At 40.7% G+C, this 15189-nt stretch overlaps 2 protein-coding genes across 3 annotated transcripts in view; one reads left to right on the forward strand and one right to left on the reverse strand.

Moving 5' to 3' along the window:
• LOC113029415 (uncharacterized) overlaps nucleotides 1-15189 on the forward strand; it is an 85907-nt gene that overhangs the window by 42289 nt on the left and 28429 nt on the right. The gene's annotated exons all lie outside the window — the stretch shown is intronic.
• Nucleotides 267-15189, reverse strand: part of LOC145431132 (uncharacterized) — a 77624-nt gene continuing 62701 nt past the window's right edge. Inside the window, exons 1-4 of one of the 2 annotated variants that reach the window (XM_080306578.1) lie at nucleotides 5898-6013; nucleotides 4915-5020; nucleotides 1728-3080; nucleotides 267-1402 (exon numbers count right to left, since the gene is read on the reverse strand). In XM_080306578.1, coding sequence (XP_080162704.1) covers nucleotides 710-1402; nucleotides 1728-3080; nucleotides 4915-4932 — 2064 coding nt within the window. In that variant the 5' untranslated portion in view covers nucleotides 4933-5020; nucleotides 5898-6013 and the 3' untranslated portion in view covers nucleotides 267-709. Of the gene's footprint in view, nucleotides 1403-1727; nucleotides 3081-4914; nucleotides 5021-5897; nucleotides 6014-15189 lie in introns of those variants that run through there. The other variant, XM_080306579.1, reaches the window with a different exon arrangement.

A 15189-nucleotide genomic window follows, 5' to 3' on the forward strand; every position in this document is an offset into this window, starting at 1 on the left:
TCCCTTCCACCCATTCATGTCACCTAAAAGGTAAACCTGTTTCTCGATCACCAGTTCAGCTCTGATGATTCAGTAAGGACATCTCCTGGTTTGGACCAGCCGTTTTTAAAGCTGTGACTCCAGCAAAAATCAGCTGATACTAGAAATTAAAATCAAATGAATTCTAACAACAGCTGATCTAGCTAAAACGTGCTGCTGTTGTTTAGCGCGATAAATAAACAAGAGAGAAAAGCCGATCATCCACAAATAATGAATAAATTAGGAGCTAAAGCTAAAAGGACAGTTTATTTGTACCATCTTCATGTGAACACATTCAAGAACATCACAAATGAAGAAACATTAAAAACTTCCACACTACATGAAGTAAGAAAAATAGTTTTTCTTTCAGGTGGTTTCAGAAAAAACAAAAACATCAAACACCTCCAAGACTCTCTTTGAAAGAACTAAAAACCTTTATTCTCATGGTCCAATCATGAGTGAACTCCCCGATGAAGCCTTGTGTGCTAAAACATGTCAGAGTTTTAAAGGTTAAACATGAGTTTCCAAAACGTTTTGCTGGAGAACAATGAACTATTTGACTGAGTTTCAATTATTTACAGACGAGCAAAACCAGGACAGAGAAAAAAGGACAAAACTGACTCAGTAAAACAACAGAAAATAAGATCCCATGTAAATCTGTATTATGTAGAAGTTCAGCCCAGCAACCAGTTCAGTTCAACACAAGTTTAAATGATTCTATCTGAACTCTGTGGAGCCTGATCTCAAGCTTTTTGAGTCTGACACTGAAACCAGAGGATCTTTCTGTCTCTTCAGATTCACTGTGATCCAGTGATGGGAGTGATTTCAGCCCTGAGTGATCACGCTGATGTTTGCACAGAGCAGACAATGAGGTGAATGTTTGGGCACATTGGTAACAGTGAAACAGTTTATTAGTAACGTGGGATCGTTTGTGTGTGGAGTATGAACTGAGATTCCTGAAGCTCTTGTCACACTGGTCACAGCTGTAGTTTCCTTCCATGTGTGTACGTTCATGCTTGTTACGATGACCTGATCGTGAGAAGCTTTTTTCACAGTGTCTGCACTTGTATGGTTTCTCTCCTGTGTGGACTCGTTTGTGTGTTTTAAGGTGACTTGCAGTGGTGAAGGATGACCCACACTGATCACAGAGGTGCTTTTTAACCCCACTGTGAATCAGTTCATGTCGTTTTAAGTGATGTGATGTGGTGAAGCTTCTCCCACATTCTTTGCAGTATTTCAGTTTGTCTCCAGTGTGTCTACGTTGATGTCTTTTTAGGGTGGCTTGCTGACTGAAAGTTTTTCCACAAAGGTCACAATGAAAGTCTTTCCCACCACCACGGTGATGACAGGGTTGAGAACTGGATCCATCTGTGTCGCTCTGCTTCTAAACAAAGACACAAAGACAGTGTAAGTCATTCCTTCAACATTTTTATCCTGAACATCGCCTGAAATAAAGAGCATCTCTGCAGACGTCCAATTACATTTGACTGTTTCAGTTAACACACTCAGTTTACTGGGCTGCAATAACTACAATACTACCACCATAATACTACAGTAATACTAAAATCATAACTGACATGAAAATGTGAATAATCACTCAGAGCTGCTTTTCCATGCAGTAGAATTGCTAACATGCTAACACAGTTTAATGAGCAGAGTTGTTCCAAACAGTCAGGCTAAAATGACAAGATAACAATATAAATACATACCTCACAGTAACTGCACTTGTTGAGTCTCTTTCTGGTGTGGATCTGTTGGTGTAGTCTCAGGTAATGTGGAGATTTAAAAGTCTTCTCACACAGGTCACATTTATAAGGTCGTCCCTCAGTGTGGGTAAACATGTGTTGTTTTAACTGTGTGTCTGTAGCAAAGTATTTGCCACACTGTTCACAGCAGTACACATCATGTCTGGTGTGAATGCGTAGGTGTCTATTTCGGTTCCCTCTCCGGCTGAAAGTTTTTCCACAGATGTCACAGCTGTATGCCTTAATTCCAGAGTGGGTAACTAGATGCTTCTGTAAGCTGCTACTGTGAGTAAAAGCTCTGCCACACTGATCACAGCTGTACGCTTTAACTCCACTGTGGATGAGATGGTGTCTTTTTAGGTAACGCTTCAAGGAAAAAGACTTTCCACACAAGTCACAGCTGAACGGTCTCTCTCCAGTGTGGATGACCTGATGATGTTTTAGTTTAGCCTTCAGAGCAAAATCCTTCCCACACTCGTCACAGCTGTATGCCTTAAGTCCAGAGTGGGTAACTAGATGACTCTGTAAGTTGCTACTGTGAGTAAAAGCTCTGCCACACTGATCACAGCTGTACGCTTTAACTCCACTGTGGATGAGATGGTGTTGTTTTAGGGATTCCTTCCAGGAAAAAGACTTTCCACACAAGTCGCAGCTGAACGGTCTCTCTCCAGTGTGGATGACCTGATGCTGTTTTAGATTAGCCTTCAAAGTAAAATCCTTCCCACACTCGTCACAGCTGTATGCCTTAATTCCAGAGTGGGTAACTAGATGCCTCTGTAAGCTCCTACTGCAATTAAAAGCTCTGCCACACTGATCACAGCTGAACGGTCTCTCTCCAGTGTGAATGACCTGATGACGTTTTAGTTCAGCCTTCTCAGTAAACTCCTTCCCACACTCGTCACAGCTGTATGCCTTAATTGCAGAGTGGTTAAGTAGATGCCTCTGTAAGCTGCTACTGCGTGTAAAAGCTCTGCCACACTGATCACAGCTGTATGCCTTAATTCCAGAGTGGGTAACTAGATGATTCTGTAAGTTGCTACTGCGAGTAAAAGCTCTGCCACACTGATCACAGCTGTACGCTTTAACTCCACTGTGGATGAGTTGGTGTTGTTTTAGAGCAACCTTCCAGGAAAAAGACTTTCCACACAAGTCACAGCTGAACGGTCTCTCTCCAGTGTGGATGACCTGATGCCGTTTTAGATTAGCCTTCAAAGTAAAATCCTTCCCACACTCGTCACAGGTGTGTTTTTTCTCTCTCTTTCTTCTGTGAGGTTTGTCGGCCTCCTGAGAGCGCTGACTTCTCGCTCCATGTTGGTCCTGCAGTGACAGAGATACAAACAGAGGCAGTGAGTGAAATGCAGTCGTGGAACAAACTCAACCTTCAAACTCCCTCCATTAACACTAGTTTTAAACCTGAAGGTGGAGTGTGGCACCAAACACCTTAAAGGTCTCTTATCCCCACCTGCTGGTAGTTCTAACACATTACATCCAACCTGCTGTTAAAAATAATTCATGACTGTTCAAACACTAAAATCATGCCCATCCCTCCTGATTGTGTACACACACACACACACACACACACACACACACACACACACACACTTATATTATTTTATAATTTATATTATTTTGTTGTTTCTAATACATATTTCTATATTTTGTATAGATTTATACATAATTATTCAGTGATAATAAATCCTATGTTTGTTTATTTGGTTATTCAAAAAGAACCCCATTAGCTTCCACAACAGATGTTGCTCGTCTTCCGTCAAATACTATCACATAAAATATTATACAGTAAAGTGGATTCAAGATATCCACATGATTTGGGTCTTACATCCACAATGAGGTTTCACAATTGTTAAAATATAAGCAATCAATAATAATAATACTAATAATAATAATAATAATAATAATAACAACAACATTGAGGCACATTACACAAATTTCAAAAACAAACCATCTCTTACAATATTACAACAACTAAAAGTTCTGTAAATCGGCTTTTAAGTGTTCGTTGAAGTTTTGAATAGTAGCTAATTCTCTAATTTTATAAGGCAATTTATTCCACTTAAACGTTGCTCTAAATATAACAGTTTTACAAAAAGTTACTTTTAACTCGAGCATTTACTAAATTGCAGTTTGTTGAAAACTGTGTAATATCATTATGTATTTCATCTGGATACTGCAGCTGAGCAGAAATAAATGTGGTGTGTTTAACAGAATTGCTTTCTTTATAAATACAAGTAAGCCATAGAATATTTTAGCCTGTACAGGAAGCCAAGAAAGTTGATTATGCATTTTATCAATATTAGTATAGCATGAACATCTTAACACTAATCTGGACGCCTTATTCTGGACTAACTGAAGTCTGTTAAGATCTGTCTTATTAGCTGCTGACCAAATGATTGAACAATACTTCAGATGAGACATTACTAGTGCATTAATGACATCTTTCATAATTGAAGTGATACAGAAAGAGCATTTCATAGCCATAGATATGCCTTGTCCCATTTTCTTAATAACAGTTGATGTGCTGAGACCATGAAAGGTGGTGATTTATGGTAACTTCTTATGAGCGCCTGCAATCGTTCTGGTGCTGTGACATAAAAACAAACGCTGACCCGAGACTCTGGCACACAGTTTTGCCTCTTTTGATCATTTTAATGTGCGATTAGTGCACAATCAGGGTGCCTTTCATGTAGGGCTGGGCTATATCATACCGTTGACGGTAATACCGGTATAATGTTGGGCAACGATAAGAAAATGAAATATCACGATAGAATATGGTTAAAACGCGCATGCGCAGTGCTTTTGTTTTCATACGCACATGGAGGAAAAAACATGGCGGTGACGGAGAATGAGAAGGGTGAAAGCGGATCGTTGAATGAAACAGATGAACCAGAATTGGTTTGTAAAAATGCTGCAACTTCAGTGGTGTGGAACTGGTTTAGCTTTCGTACGTCAGATACACAACAAACTCTATTTGTGGTAGGACATGCTAGCAGGCCGTCGTTATTACCGTGTTTTTTGTGGAGTTGTAAAGTATTTTGTCTAGTGTCAATTATATCATCAGCTACATCGTTATCGCACATTTTCAAATGTATATCGTGATAAATATTTTTGGTCATATCGCCCTGCTCTGTGTCACCTTCTGTGTTGAGCTCATAGTTTCCTCTGTAGTGGCTGAGCTGAGTCCAAGTAGCTGAAAATGTTCCTCTGCTGCTCCTTCAGACTCTTCTCCTCCTGCTGATCAGCTGGGACACAAAGCAGATCTTTGTTAGGCTCCACACTGCACTGAAGAGTCAAAGTGTCTCATATGTTCATCTGACAAGTAAAAGAACACATTTTTGCTTCCCGAGGTGGGAAACTTGTTGGAAACAAACACAAAAGGCTTGAGCACTGATACCTGGCATTGCTGGCATTGAAAGATGCAATGCCAGCAATGAGGATTGTCAAGACTAAAACAATCATTAAGCAAAGACAACTAATCCCCACCACGATTTTTTGATACGGGCAACCGCCCGTATCAAAAACCGCTACTGAGTGTCACAAGTTAATCTGGCTGTAGGCTATGGTACTTGGCCAGAGGTTGCGCTGGTTGACTCGACTCCATTTGAGTGCACACAAAGTAAATTGCACACTTTAGCTGTGCAGCGAAAATGAAAATCGCCCGTATCAAAAACCGCTACTGCCTATACTACTGTGCTGTGATGTCGCTCGTAAGGGTGAAACTCATTGTGAAACGTTTGAGAACCACTGCTACAGAACAATGGAGATTTCCGTTATATGGTAACGCCTGCAACTCACGTGACGCCCAGAATTGTACAATACTGATGCTCGAGAGCGCGCGTGTGATGCAAGTATGTGTAGAGTGTTGAGCGCGTGATCAGTGGTGAGAAAAACAACTCACGAAACTTGACCTTTCTTTACTCGTGGCTCACTTGCACTTCTAATCTATTCGTTTGCACACTTACACACACACAGCCAGCTGTGGTCTCCTGTTTTGCTACACTCTGGAGAGCCTCGCCTTTAACGGTCTCCTCTCACAGAGAGCAACAGAAAACTTCATTCAGAAAACTTCGAAAAACTCGAGATTGACTGAACTCAGTTCAAAGTTACCTTGACACTTACCTTTAGATGTGAGAGGTAGCGATGGTCCGCTTGAAGCTGACGCTCCGGTGCGTGTGTGAAAAAGATAAACACGCTGCTTCAGAAGCACCGTGTCGAGGCTTGATTCGTTTGGCCAGAGTCACGTGATTAGTGACGTCTGAAGCTTCATTTAGAATGTACCTTTTTTTAATTGAACTTTATTGAAACACAATGAGTATACAACATACAAACAGATGACGTTTACAAAAGAAACAGAACATGAACATACAGAACCAGGGGTAAAAAAAATATTATATGAGTACGCGCAAAAATCAACATATAAATATTGTTCTGAGAGCCTTTTTGTTGGTTGAGTCTGATATTGATTGTATGTACTATTCCATATCCTTATAAAAAGGCAGAAATATGGTGTTTTATTAATAAACTTACATTTATGGATAAAAAATTAGCCAAAAGTATTAACAAATTTATTGTAAAAAACATTTATCATTCTTCCTGGTGAACTTAAAGAAACAGAATAAAACATTTCCCCATCATTAAGAAAACTCCCTTAAAATATGGACAATAACAAAACTGTTAAATTCTTCCAGAATCTCTGTGTAGAGGAACAGTACCAAAAAAGATGTGCTACAGTTTCTGGATGATGCCCACAGAAAGTTCAATTAGTATTTATGTGTCTTTTAAATGTTACCATATAGTGACTGGCTGGGTAACATTTATGAAGAATTTTACATGAGATATCCTTCACCTTGTTTACAATTAGATATTTATGGGATCATCCAGACTGTCTTCCAGGTGATATCTGGAACATGTCGGTTCCAGTAAGATATATATGTGAGAGACATGATATCTTCTTGGAATAAACTACGTATTGTCTTATTGCTGTTACCAAGTTCCTGTGAAAAGCAGATTTTTCCCACTGCTGACTCAGCTGGATCAGGGAGAGTGACTGAGGTAGATATTGAACTGTCAGTGTTTTTATATAACATTAAAGTACCTGAGGGTATGGCACCAAGCACCATTGAGAATTCCCAAACACTTACGGGAAAATTATAAAATGTAAGGAATTCATTGTAAGTAAGTAGTGCTCCCTCTTTACTAACCAGCTGAGCCACCAATAGGATCCCATTTTGGACCCAAGTTTCCAGGAAAAGTGATTTATTTTTAAATAAAATATCTCTCTTGTTCCAGATGAGGTGGACGTCACAACAATGTGATTGGTCACTGGCAATGTTGAACCTGGATCAACATTTATTATGAGGATGTGGGAACAACACCGACACGAGGATATCAGATCATTCCAGGATGAAGGTCAAAGGGAAAGTCCCCGGGACGCTTCCGGTTATGCTTCCATCCGGCGTAGTCATCTGACCGGTCCGTGCTATATCGCCCCTCTTGACCCAGAGTGGTATAACGTTTTGTAGAAAAGTTGGATCGATTCTCTCTCTCCCTCTCTTTCTCACTCTTACAAAAATAATAAATTCTCTGGGGGGGGGGTTTTCTCATACATTTATGGTACCCGGCGGAGGAAACATTGACCGGGATTGAACCGACGGTCGTCTGACTCCTTCTTGATGTGCGTAAAACAAGGCCATTTTCTTTTAGGGTTTCTGTCTATTTTCTGTTAATGGGAAAACCTGTTGTAAAAAGTAGCTATAAAAATGATGAAAAACTCTTTACTTTTGGTCTGATAAGGAATGGCTCCACAAAACCAAAATACCTCATCGAGGTGTTTTAATAAAATTATTTGGGATAGAGTTCTGAATATGTGAGCGGTGCTTTTTTTACTAAGGGATATTTTTTTACACATACGAGGAGACTAGTGGGTGGCCTGTAGGTTAATATAAGAAAGTAAAATAAATCCGCTATTGTAAAAAGAAATAGCTCTCTACAAGCAATAGAAAGTCCTTCTTTTCATTGCAACCTTTGGTGTAGCATGCCTCCACCCGGCTCTATAAATATAAATGCAATCCGTTACTAGTCAGATAATCTCAAAGGGTTTTATATTATTGTGCCTGTAATAAGATTAACATAAGAAAGAAAAATAAAACCGCTATTGAAGAAAGAAATAGCTCTTTACTGAGAAAAAGGTTATCAAGATCATTGTCATAATACTGAAACATTTAAACAGAATTCAAACTATGAGTTTGTCTGTGAAAAACGAACTGTCTTGATCATTCTGTCTGTCTCTATGCAGCATGCGCTCCAATCTCCGCTGACTCATCAGAAATCTGCTGCGTCACCCCCCTGAACTTTTCCTCCCTCCAGGAACCACCCCTCCTTTTTTCCCACCGGATGCAATTAGGCACACATATGGAATCGATTAGACACTTCCGGAGTACTTTCTGTAAGGTCAAAAGGTCAAGGCTAGGGCCATCAATCAAACTGATGACACATGGTGTAGGGTTATGTTTTTTTTCTATAAGGATGTTATGTGTTTGTATACTTTCTGCCCAGTTTGACCCATTTAGCAGAAGTCAGCCTGTTTAAGGTTCTGATATCTATTCTGTATGACTTAAAGCAGTTATGACATGGTCTGATTTTCTCACCCATTAAAGGAATATTTCATATATCAGTCTACTCTTCATTTTATCAGAAACAGTTATCACAGCTCGTACATTTGCTTTTTACACATATATGTAAGCGTTGAGCCAAATTTAGTAATGCCAACAAATTAAAGGAACAATATTTGTCTCTTATATATGATACATCTATATATACACTGTCAAAGATACTTGAGTGTCTTTGATTGAAGATTTAAGGTGATAGGAAATATAAATAACTGCAACTTGAATCTTTACTGAAGCTCAGTGTAGCGAACCCCCCCCCCGAATGAAGGATGACACTTTACTGATGGCGTTTTGAAGGTTTAATGGCAGTAAACCATCAATCTCACCGTAAGAGCTGGGGATGTATACACAGAAACAGCGTGTAAGCAAAATAATCCACACTCTTACAATCGTAAACCTTATAACATGAAGTTCGTTTCAACGTAACATTTAACAAATGTAGCGACTATCACAAAAACATCTAAACGTCTCCTTATTTACATCATAACCATACCTTGTGCCTCTATCAAGGGGGCTGCTAATGACAAAAGAAATCACCATAGGCTCCGTTAAGCCATCACTTTTCTAAACTCCCGCGACTGCTGCTGAAAACTGCGCCAAAAACTGTTTTACAGGAAATCGTCCCATCAAAATAAAGGCTTCTACACACGGACAGGAAGTTGGTAGTAGAAAACAGGAATGAGTGCCAAAATAAGGTGCAAAGAAAGGCATTCAGGGTTATTTACACTCAGTATTTGACACGGAGTTCAAACTCACTGCTGTAATAACTGATAATGATTAATATAATAACTATAATATTGGCCATATTATATTTACATTACCAAAGTGAGATGACTTTAGTCTCATGAACAACATTAGCTAATTGTTATTTACTAACTAATCTTAAAATGACTGCTCAGTACAGAAATGAAGCTCAACAATCATGTTTTACAGTCCTGTGGTCTCAGCCTCAGATACTAAATCACACAGAGCTCATGTAGAAACAAATGAACAAAATATGTTCTCCTTCATTTCTGTCAAACAAAGCTGTATGAAACATTTACAGATGTTAGTATCATGGTTGCTAGGCAACCTGGGTAGCGCGACGGAGGCTAGACCGTCCCATTTCACAAGCCTACAAGCCTCACACTTCCGGCCTTAGCAGTCTTTGAGCAGTCCCTGAGGACCGTTGAGGCTGCGTACTTTAAGGCTGCAGATCCTGAACTGGGATACAGCTCTGGTCTGATTGGGGAGGGGACCAGAGAAAACTACGGAGTCCGACATTGTTTTGGCAAAATTACACACTGATTCAATATTGATTTTAGTGACCTCCGATTGGCGTAACCGGGTGTTGATTGATTGATTGATAATACTTTATTCATCCCAAGGGAAATTGGGTTAACCCTCTCAGGCTCAAATTAAGTTTTTGTTGTTAATACACAACCAAGTCCTGCAGTGGTTGTCATGGTCTGGGTGGTTTTCCACAGCATCGGCTCCTCCCCACTGGGTGGAGTCTTTGTTGTTCCTCATCTGATGGCAATCACACCGGCAGTATTTATGACCTGCACACTCAACTGGTCTTCGCCAGATTATCTCCCAACTTTAGTCAGTTCTCGGCCTCACGTCTGTTCCTTGGTGACTCATCAACTTGTAAGACAGCTCAGTGTATTATTCTCAGATTCACTCGCAGCTCTCTGTGGGATTCCCCTGACTGCTCTCTCCCCTCTTTCAGTGCCCTGGCCAGCCACAGTTTCCCCTGCCCAGTCCCTGCACCCAATTATCCCTGCCATCTAGTCATAGTCATAGTCATAGTATTTTCTCTCGCCTCAGACGTCTAGTTTATGTTCCTTAATTCTAGTATGAAATTTCTGTTAGCCTCTGAGCATTGTAAATAAAGACTCGTTTTCGTTACACCGCACCTCTGGCCTCCGGGTTTGAAACGGCACTTGAGTCCATCCCATTTCCACGGGCCACTGTGCCATGACAGTGGTACTTCTGAGTAAAAAAAAAAAATCATAAAATATGTATGTGGGGTAATCAGGTTGTTAGTTTTTAACTGTTACAAATTGGCAACGCCTGCCTCGAGAGGGTTAAGGCTGCCAGCCTTGCCAGCGCCATCTTACCCTCCCAACCATACATACATTACACAAACATCACATGATTCCAGTCAGTATCAGCAGATTCTTGAGAACAATGTTCAAGAAGACTCTAGGGACAGCAAGTAGGCCTGCAGAGCGAGAGCGAAGTGCTCTAATAGGGTGATATGGTACTACAAGGTCATTAAGATAAGATGGGGCCTGATCATTTAAGACCTTGTATGTGAGGAGCAGGATTTTGAATTCAATTCTGGATTTAACAGGAAGCCAATGAAGGGAAGCCAAAACAGGAGAAATATGATCTGTCTTTCTAGTCCCTGTCAGTACTCTTGCTGCAGCATTTTGGATTAGCTGAAGGCTTTTCAGTGAGTTTTTAGGACATCCTGATAATAATGAATTACAGTAGTCCAGACTGGAAGTAATAAATGCATGAACTAGTTTTTCAGCATCACTCTGAGACAGGATATTTCTAATTTTAGAGATGTTGCGTAAATGGAAGAAGGCAGTCTTATATGTTTATTTAATATGTGCATTGAAGGATATATCCTGGTCAAAAATTACTTCAGGGTTCCTCACAGCGTTACTGGAGGCCAAGGTAATGCCATCCAGAGTAAGAATCTGGTTAGATAACATATTTCTAAGACTTTCAGGGCCGAGTACAATAACCTCAGTTTTATCTGAATTAAGAAGCAGAAAGTTAGCGGCCATCCAGATTTTTATGTCTTTAAGACATTCCTGCAGTTTAACTAATTGGTGTGTGTTACCTGGCTTCATGGATAGATAGAGCTCCGTGTCATCTGCATAGCAGTGAAAATTTATGCTATGTCTTCTAATGATGCTGCCTATGGGAAGCATGTATAATGTAAATTGAATTGGTCCTAGCACTGAACCCTGTGGAACTCTATAATTGACCTTAGTGTGTGAAGAGGACTCAACATTTACATGAACAAATTGGAGTCTATTAGATAGATATGATACAAACCACTGCAGCACAGTACCTGTAATACTTATAGCATGTTCTAATCGCTCTAATAGGATATTATGGTCAACAGTATCGAACGCAGCATTAAGGTCTAGCAGGACAAGCACAGAGATGAGTCCACTGTCAGAGGCCATAAGAAGATCATTTGTAACCTTCACTAAAGCTGTTTCTGTGCTGTGATGAGCTCTGAAACCTGACTGAAACTCTTCAAATAAACCATTCCTCTGCAGATGATCTGTTAGACAACTACTCTTTCACGGATTTTTGATATGAAAGGAAGGTTGGAGATTGGCCTATAATTAGCTAAGACAGATGGCTTTTTGAGTAAAGGTTTAACTACAGCCACCTTGTAGGCCTGTGGTACATAGCTGATTATTAGAGATAGGTTGATCATATTTAAGACTCAAGAATTAATTAATGGCAGGACGTCTTTGAGCAGTTTTGTAGGAATGGGGTATAAAAGACACGTTGATGAGATGATGAGAGATGATGATGAGATAGCCTTTATTTGTCAGTTGCAGGTCTTTTGCCCACAACCGAGATGACAGACCTTGCCGACCGTACATACAATACACAAACATCACATTGGGGAGACAGGTCAGGCTAGGTAGCGAGGAACAAACATTGAAATGTGTAACACAAAAGGATAATACAGGAATGCACAGATATCAACACACCATAGCACAATAAACACAGACAAGCAACATGGGAAAGAGTTCCAGTGTGTACATCTGATCTGGGACCGCTGCAATCTTTCGATTGCGCCTCCAACTGACCCGATGTCCACATCAGAGGGGAGGTAAGCGTTGGAGGTGGCGTTGGATCCGGGGTAGGGAGGGTGATGCATCGGTGAGTGCTTATCAGTATCAGTATATGTATGTGTGTGCGTGTCCATAGTTCAGCTGAGACAGTGTCCTTCGCCCTGCCAGGCTAAGTAAACAGTCTTCCAGCCAACCCAGGTGGCCTTGCATGGAATGGGAAGGAACAGACTAAACACAGTCGTTATCAGGGTGTTCAGCTCCGGCCTTGCAGCTGGCGCCGAGAGGGTATCCGCATGAAGTAATGGTATTTTTTACTTTAGTGCGAACAGCTCATATGAATTTCAAAGCAGTTCTACTGTCCAACACTGGTCTCTCACTCTCCCGTTGGAGAGCCGCGAGCTTCGCCATGCTTGCGTTCTGTGATGTTGTCATTTCTTGTGCTCAAGGAGCCAATTTCTGAGAACTCACAGCAGTGTGCCTCCCCGAGATGTAATCCAATTTTGCGCCCAGAGATGTTATTCCGAGCTAGCCCTTCCGAGATGTATCCAGTCTGCAGTCAGAGATCTTATTCTGAGTATTCACAGCAGCCGTAGCCTCTCCAAGATCTTATCCGTGCTGACTCAATGAGCCCATTTTGAGAAACTCACGCCTCTCCCATCGTTCCAATCCCAGTGGGCAGCCTTGTGGGGGTTTGAACAGCCGATTCCGCTTTCTTAATTCTTCGATAAGCCAGGGCCAAGCCAGCTCCGATCAGCCAGAACCCTGTTACCATGGTTCCGAATAGGTAGATATCTTCAGCACTCAGGCTCACCCAAGCCCAAACTTCTCGTTGAGAAAGGGGTGTCAATTGCATTTAGGGACCAGTTGATCCAATCCATAATTCCTCTTTTAGGTTTTAGAGAACAGACTGTGAGAGAGTGTTCCAGGGAAAATACAAAAAAAACCCCCACGAGACTAGACAAGGACATAAGCAGGGAAGATAAGGGAGAGGAGAAAAAGTGCGTCCACCTCCTCCGAGAGCCAAAGAAAGAGCTGATGGTTTGGAGGAAGTAATTATTGAAATTAACTCAGAAAGATCAATTGGAGAAAAAGAGTCTAACTTAACATCGATGGTACTAAAAGTAGCTGTAGATAATATTACATCTGTGGGATGATTATTGGTAATTTTTTCTCTAATGATGATAAAAAAAAAAATTATTTGTGAAGAAGTTCATGAAGTCATTACTAGTTAACGTTAAAGGGATTGTTGGCTCAGTAGAGCTCTGATTTTTTGTCAGCCTGGCTACAGTGCTGAAGAGAAACCTGGGGTTGTTCTTATTTTCTTCAATCAGTGATGAATAGTAAGATGTTCTGGCTTTGCGGAGGACTTTCTTATAAAGCAGCAAACTATTTCTCCAGGCTAAATGATGATCCTCTAAATTTGTGACACGCCATTTCCTCTCCAGCTTACGAGTTATCTGCTTTAGGCTACGTGTTTGAGAATTATACCACAGAGCCAGGTACTTCAGATTTGAGGCCTTAGTTTTCACAGGAGCTACAGTATCCAGAGTCGTACGTAGTGAGGAGGTGAAATTATTAACAAGATAATCGACCTCTGTTGGAGTAGCGTTCAGATAGCTGCTCTGCTCTATGTTGGTACAGAGCATTGAAGATGATAACAGTGGCTGGATTATATTCTTAAACTTAGTTACAGCGCTTTCAGAAAGACATCTACTTTGATAAAGTCTACTCTCCACCGCTGTGTAATCAATTATTGTAAATGTTATCAGGAAATGATCAGACAGGAGAGGGTTTTCAGGAAACACTGTTAAATGTTCAGTTTCTATGCCATATGTTAAAACAAGATCTAGAGTGTGATTAAAGTGGTGGGTGGGTTCTTTTACATTTTGAGAGAAACCAATTGAGTCTAATAACAGATTAAATGCCATGTTGAGGCTGTAATTTTTAGCATCTACATGGATGTTAAAATCACCCACAATAATTATTTTATCTGAGCTGAGCACTAAATAAGATAAAAAGTCTGAGAAATCAGACAGAAACTCTGTGTAAGGCCCAGGTGGACGATATATGATAACAAGACTGGTTTCTGAGTTTTACAGCTGGGGTGGACAATGATAAGCATCAGGCTTTCAAATGAATTAAAAGTCTGTCTTGGTCTTTCGTTAATTAATAGGCTGGTGTGAAAAATTGCTGCCACACCGCCCCCTCGGTCTGTGCTTCGAGATTTCTGGTAGTTAGAATGGCTCGGGGGTGTTGATTCATTTAAACTAACATAATCATCCTGCTGCAACCAGGTTTCTGTAAGGCAGAGTAAATCAATTTGTTGATCAATTATTAAGTCATGTACTAACAGAGACTTGGAGGAGAGAGATCTAATATTTAATAATCCACATTTCACTGTTTTACTCTTTGGTTCAGATGTGGATACTGTATTGTTCTTTCTTTGTGATCTTTTATGTTTAAATTGTTTATTGCTGGTTTTTAGTTAGTTTTTTTGTCTGTTTGGGAGCTGACACAGTCTCTGTGGAGATGGGTATTGGGTGGTGGGGGGGGGGGGGGGTAGCAGGAGGAGAGAAGCTGCAGAGAGGCGTGTAAGACTGCAGCTCTGCTTCCTGGTCCCAACTCTGCATAGTCTTATTTTGGGGGGTTTAATAAATTGGTCCATATTTCTAAAAATGAGAGCTGCTCCATCCAAAGTCGGATGGATGCCGTCTCTCCTAACAAGACCAGGTTTCCTCCAGAAGATTTGCCAATTATCTATGAAGCCCACATCGTTTCTTGGACACCACTCAGACAGCCAGCAACTTAAGGAGAACATGTGGCTAAACATGTCACTCCTGGGCTGTATCCCAATTCAGGGTCTGCAGCCTTAAAGGCGGCATTTTAAGGCCGATTACATCACAGCATCGCGAATTGGGACAGGCT

Source organism: Astatotilapia calliptera, chromosome 9, assembly GCF_964374335.1.
Source record: "Astatotilapia calliptera chromosome 9, fAstCal68.1, whole genome shotgun sequence".
NCBI lineage: Eukaryota > Metazoa > Chordata > Actinopteri > Cichliformes > Cichlidae > Astatotilapia > Astatotilapia calliptera.